The sequence below is a fragment of the Vicia villosa genome, linkage group LG5 (genome assembly GCF_029867415.1).
Source record: "Vicia villosa cultivar HV-30 ecotype Madison, WI linkage group LG5, Vvil1.0, whole genome shotgun sequence".
Taxonomy (NCBI): domain Eukaryota; kingdom Viridiplantae; phylum Streptophyta; class Magnoliopsida; order Fabales; family Fabaceae; genus Vicia; species Vicia villosa.
In genome coordinates this window covers 22231433-22238375 of record NC_081184.1, presented here as the reverse complement: position 1 = coordinate 22238375, position 6943 = coordinate 22231433, and the positions used below count along the sequence as shown (strand labels likewise).

At 32.1% G+C, this 6943-nt stretch overlaps 1 protein-coding gene across 1 annotated transcript; it reads right to left on the bottom strand.

Annotated features, from left to right (window-relative positions):
- Window positions 1-240: 240 nt before the first annotated feature.
- Window positions 241-1808, bottom strand: LOC131604351 (zinc finger protein ZAT4-like). The gene has a single exon (XM_058876796.1). It carries the CDS (start codon window positions 1777-1779, stop codon window positions 241-243), a length of 1539 nt encoding a protein of 512 aa, XP_058732779.1. The 5' UTR covers window positions 1780-1808.
- Between the last annotated feature and the right edge of the window lie 5135 nt (window positions 1809-6943).

Here is a 6943-nt window from a genome sequence, read left to right as displayed (position 1 = left end):
TTATTCATAATATAATTTTATATTATAGAATGTACAAAAGGATTAAAAAACTGAGGTATGATAATGATAAACACCTTGAGAGTTATGATCATGTCTCTATACATACTTACACTTTCTTAGTTTAGGGTGTAAAAAATACTAAACAAAGATAAAACTCAAAATTGTGATCCATATTCACCTCATAGTGCTACTATGAAAGAAAAAAGAAAAAAGAAAAATCAAAAATCAAAAACATTATAATTACGTATCATTCCTCACATCAGTTGTTGCACCAATTCCAACCTGCAACCAAGGTGAAGAACTTCCTCCAATATTGATTACATCTTTTAGTTCACTTAATTTTGCCAACTTAACCTTACTATCATCTTCATTATTATCAACATTTTGTATCAAAGAATTAAGGTTGTTGTTGTTTTTGTTGTTTTCATCATGAGTGTCATTATTTTGATCAACTTGGTTGTTATTTTGATTTTGTTGAATCATACATTGGCTACTATTATCTTCTTTAATAATATTATTATTATTATTGTCCTTTATTGCACTTGCACTAGGGTTTGCACTTGCACCCCATGATTGCATATAAATTTGTGTATTGGTAGGAGCTGGAAGATTAAGATCAAGTTTAAGATCAATTGGCTCAGAAGAATTATCAAACTTAGGTATTTGTTCCATATGGTCTTGAAATTGTTGAAACCTTGCCAATGTTGATGTGTCGGGTGCATTTGATGTAATCCAATGACATCTTTTGTGACCTCCTAATGCTTGTCCAGAAGAGAAACTCCTATGGCAAATTGAGCATTCATGCACTTTTGATTTTCTCTTGGAAGAAGAAGAAGGCATTAAAGTAGAGTTACTAGAGGTGCCTTGATCATATTGTAGAGATGAGATTGATTTTGGAGGGAAGAACTCATCATGTGTCATGACATCATCCTCAGCTATGGTTTCATCAAGGTTTTGATCAAGTCTTGCAGCAAAACATCCTTTAACTTTTTTGTGACTTGCTCTATGGCCACCTAAAGCTTGGTGGGAGTTGAAGACTTTTTTGCATGCTTTGCATTCAAATAAACCTTTTGCAACACCTTTGGCTTTGTTGTTGTTGATGTTGTTGTTGTTATTGTTGTTTGTTTCATAAGGGATTCTATAAGACAATGGTGCAATGAAATTCATAGGGTTTCTTCTTTCTTCATCTCTACAAGCTGAGGCACATGATTCTTCCGGTTCCGCCGCCTCGAGAGGATTAACAATAGCATTTGATAACATCATTAAACAATTTGCTAGGTCTTCTTCTTCGCTTGAAGGACAAATATAATTATTATTTAAACTACCTACTTTAGTTCGCATTGACCTTTTTCTTTTGGACCAACCACATCTTCTCCCATCGGCGCCATCGCCGTCGCCATCGTCGGCCATGGCGTTTGATTCTGGAGAGGATTCAGGAGACTCTTCATCCGCTTCATCTGAGTTGCATTTTCCGTGTTCGAGAAAAGCCTTCCAAGAGAAAAATTCTTTGCCACAATGCTCACATACCCTACAACTTTTTTGCTTATTAGGATTTGTTCTAAGAGAATACATGCGCTTGTTACTTGTTTGAGGAACAATATTATTGGCATTGCCACCTTCCCAATCGCTCGCCGGATCATCGTCGTCCATTTGACCGTTTTCGTCCCCTATGCCATGAGCTCTCATATGTCCTCCCAATGCTCTTCCACATCCAAAGCCTTTTTTGCAAATTTTACAAAAGTGTTTGAAGTTTGATTGTTGATCCACAATCAATGCCATGCAAATTTAAGCACAACAACTATGTTGAGTGGTGTAAAAAAAATGAACAAAAGAAAAAGAAAAATAAAATGAAAAGAGGGAGAGGAGAGAAACACACACATTGATGTAAGATTGGGGACAGTGAGTTTAACAATGAAAGAAAGGGTGGAGTTGGTTCTTGTAGTGATAGTTAAGTTCTAGGGTTTGCATGATGATGAAATAAAGGAATAGTAGTCCTAGTTTTTAGTTAGAGTATTGGTTAAGATCAAGAGAGAAAGCAATAGTAAGATAAAGTTACAAGTGTAAGGTTGAGACTTATTCCGTTGTCTTTTCTTGTTAAAGATTAACAAAGTTGTGTGATAAAAAAATTATAAAAAATAATGTTTTTTAATTTTTTTTTTGTTTTGTATTTTTTTATAGTAAACTTGAGAACTGAAAAGTGAGTGGTTCTAACTACCATATCTATTCATATCACTTCAATTCTAAAGCAAGGAAACTAACCTATGTTTCTCCTTTCCTGTCGGTTGGTAATGTTTCTTTCCACCCAATTTACTTCATTTTTCTTGTTTATAGTCATTAGAACATGTGATCAATAAATTTTGGTCCTCCATAAAAAAATATATTTCGTCCGTACTTTTTTTTGACTTGATTTCCTTCTTGGTTTATAACTTCTATTCATCAATCATTTTGATATATAAATTTAGTTAATTTTTAACACTAAACTGATAATTAATTTTTTTTACTTGTCCTTGATCTGTTAATCCAATTCATTTAATAATTGTACAGGGACATCCAATAGCAAAAAATACATATTCGAATATGCAACATTTAATTTATTTATCGTGAAATTTTAGTCAAAAAATACATATTCAAATATGCAACATTTAATTTATTTATCGTGAAATTTTAGTCACTAATTCCTTAAAATAATTACATATGCTTTACTTTATTAATTTTGTTGATTTTTTTTCTGAGTTTATATATTTTGTACATACAAAAAATATACAAAAAATGTCATATATAATGTTTTTTGAGGGAATATATATAAAAAAGTAAATACTTTTGAATTTGGTGAGATATTGATTACTTTTTAGATAAAATAAATCAAAATTTTTGATTTATTTATTAATGAATTAATATTAAAAAAAATCATAAACCCTATAAAATACGCTAATAACAAATTGTATACTATGTTTAGTGATTAAGTGTAACAAATACTGTGTTAACAAATTTATACTATGTATAGTGAAAACTCCAAGCGTAAGTCAATACAAAACTATATTTACGTATCATAGAACTATGTTTAGTGTGAAAACTCCAACATAAGTCAACACAAAACTATATTTAACTATCAAAAAGTAAGTTAAGACAGTAATGCTAGTGAAAATTGCCTCATCAATTGGATCTACAGTTATTGATCTGTGATAGTGGACTTGACTAATGTCGTGCAACATATAAAATTCACTTGTCAAGCTCTCTTTCAATTTTCCTAAAAACACAGTCTCTTTTAGTAACGGTTGAAGTTCTTTTTATATATAATGACATAATTATGTTAGATTTAAAATAAATTTACAAATAATAGTTAGTGAAAGCGGAATGTTAACTAATAAGAACTGAAGTATAATCATATGATAAAAGCAAGTATGTTTGATAGATTAAGGTGTGGTTAAAATTCATAAGTAGGGTGGAAATAAGTTGGACCGAACGATAGAGATATATGATTTAATTTAACCCTAGACTATGATCATACAACAACAATCAAGTTTTATCTCATTAAATGAGGTCGAGTACATAAATTAACTTTTTCCATAAGGTTTTATCTAGGATCATGCTCCTATCTAAATTGTTGATTTCGAGATTTACTTTATAACTTCTCTTATAGTTTTTCTATACCTTCATCTACCTTTAGTTGTTTGACACATCTTCATCTATTCTATTTTATACATGCCCCAATTGTAAGTGCAACAATCAGGAAAGGATTGAGCGAGGAGCATTTTGAATTTCAGGACTTTTCGTTTGAGAAACACACCTTTGTGAGAGACACACCACTTGTCCACTTAAAACCTTAAGGTGATAGGTGAGTGGGTTCGCCCACTTATAAATACTCAATCCACCACATTCCTATGCAATGTGGGACTATTTTCTCCATTCTCACACTTGATATATTCTCAACACTCCTCCTCAAGTGTGAGTCCATAATACTCCCCCTCTAGTGGAAAATCTCTCTTTTACATATTGTACCCACCTGCTTCTTTCTTGTCCTTTTTCGAGAGTTGTGTGGAGCAAAATTACTTTTTGGCTCGGGGTTGTTCTGGTGGTGGCTGTTGGCGTAGCGGACCATATATTGGCTTTTTGTCGCTATCTTAATGGTAAAATTCCTCCAAGAAAGAAACTGATTTTCTGGTTGGCCACATGCTGGGCATTATGGTGTATGCGTAACGCTATTTTGTTCAACTCCGGTATTTTCAATGAGGGTGAAATCGTGCATAAGATCAGGTTACTTTCATGGCTTTGGAATGTTATAGGTTCTAACTTCACCGTTAATTGTAATTTTTATTTTTAGGCTCAATGTCCTTTGGAATCATTGAATTCCTCCATATGTATTACCCATGGGTGAGTACCCCTTGTACTCAGTTTCTTTATAATACTCCATTGCTTATAAAAAAAACATACACGTGTACCACCGTTAACACTCTTTAACGGCACACCTCCTATCCACCACCTGTGGGGAGTACTTTTGATACAAGTAAGTCGGTTCCTTTCTTGAAACCAAGGCTCTTGATACCATTTGTTAGAGCAACAGTTGGGAGAGGGTTGAGCGTGGAGCATTCTGAATTTCGGGACTTTTCGTTTGAGCAACACACCTTTGTGGGAGACACACCACCCGTCCACCTAAAACCTTAAGGTGATAGGTGAGTGGATTCTCCAACTTATAAATGCTCAAGTCACCACAATCCTATCCAATATGGAACTATTTTCCCCACACTCACACTATATATATTCTCAACACCAACCACCTAAGTTTATTTTCCACTATCTTTTCTACTAAGAGTATTAACCCCACACTCATTCTAATATTATCTTGTATAGCCTTACCACAAATCAAACACACCAACATCATCTTTGTTACATTTACTTTATTCTCGCACAAAATTATGTTTCGTACAATATCGTGGGTATTTCCGATAAAAAAATTCTTTCAGGTTTGCGGTAGCTTTATGTCACATAAAACCCTTGAAGCTAACCTCAATTTCAGCCACCCAACATAAATTCGATGGTTTAATTTCTCTTTTATTTCTTCATTTTTTTGTATTACGGACCCAAGATGATAAGGTCTTTAACTTTCCTCTCTAATTTAAAATCAATTATCCCTTTTATAACCTTACACTATATACTATTTCTTACTTCTACTCATGTGAAGCCATGTGTTTCTAAAGCTTGTCTCTAAGTCTCTAACCTCTCATTAAATCCTTATTTTTCTCTTTATATAGGAAAATATCATTTGCAAAAACCATTCATCTCGGTGTTAGCTATTGGATGTGTTTCGTGAATACATCTAAAATTGAAGTTAAAAAGTGACAGCTTATGGATGAACACTGATGCAAACATATTGCAAAGGGAAAATAATTTGTCTCTTCGCCATATGTCGCTCATTAGCCAATGCCTTCATCCATATCTTAGATAGCTCAAATATATACAATTATAACCATGATATTACTAATATTTTTTAAAAAATAGGCTTAATTTTTATAAAAAAAAATTATTCATCTAAATAAGTCGACTACAAACCATATAAATATTTTTTAAGTTTATTAGATTAGGCTACTTATTAAATAAAATTTCAATTTGTGTATTGCTATTTTTAAATATAATGATCTTTCGTGAAAGCAATTCTCCCCTCACACATTGCGTTTGAGGGAATGTGTATTAGTTTGTATATATTGGTCCATGTCTGCCCATCATATGGTCCATATTTCATTTTACTTGATTTTCTTCTTGGTTTTAAACTTTTAATCATCAACCATTTTAATATATAAATTTAATTGATTTTTGACACTAACCTGATTATTTAATTTTTTTTACTTGTTTTTTTTCTGTTAATTAAGCTCAATTGATAATTGTACGAGGACATCCGGTAATAGGAATGCAGAATCGAACCTGCGACATCCAATATTTTCATCTTTAAAATATGAAAGTTCAGTCAATAATTACCAAAAAAAAAGTTACATATGCTTGATTTTATTAATTTTCTTTTAATTTAATTCATTTTTGAGTTTCTATACTTTGTACATACAAAAAATGTTATTTTTAATTTTTATTTCATTATGACGGAATATATAATAATGTAAATAATTTTGAGTTTGGTGAGATATTAATTACTTTTAAAAAAAATTAATATTAAAAATGATCATAAACCCTATAAAATAGTTGAATTACTAAATTTGATACTTCAACTGTAAGTACGTACAGTAGTAACAAATTGTATACTATGTTTAGTGGAAATTCCAAGCATAAGTCAATCAAAACTATATTTACGTACCTAATACTATTTTTAGTGTGACAATCCAACATAAGTCAACACAAAACTATATATAATTATCAAAAAGTAAGTAAAGACAATAATGCTAGGGAAAATTGCCTCATCACTTGGATCTATAGTTACTATTCTGTGATAGTTGATTTGACTAATGTCAGGCAACATATACAATTCATATTAGATAGTACATAATGTAACTTAGTTTTGGCCCATCAGGCCCATTAGGTCATATGTGCATAGCCCATATATATGTAACACTCTGCTACTGATCTCAATAATATTTCATACACTTTCTTATTTCAAATTGTTTTCTTGCCGCCAAGCTTCATCTTCAACAATGGTACATTCACCATTGTAATATGGTATCAGAAGACTAAGCCCTTTCCATCATCTTCTTTCTCTGTCTCCACCATCATCATACTCATGGCGTCTGACAGCGAAGAAGAAATCCCAACCACACCTATTAAAAATCCCCATTCTTCAAAGAAAGATCCAATCGATCCATCTCTAAACCCTAGAAATCCATACTATTTGCATCCCGGTGAAAATCCCGGCGCCACCATCGTTAGACGACAACAATTACTACAACAATTACTTGTCAAGCTCTCTTTCAATTTTCTTAAAAACACAGTCTCTTTTAGTAACGGT

Excerpts from the sequence above, each read along its gene's own strand:
- LOC131604351 (XM_058876796.1), bottom strand. The coding sequence starts at position 1,779 with ATGGCATTGATTGTGGATCAACAATCAAACTTCAAACACTTTTGTAAA.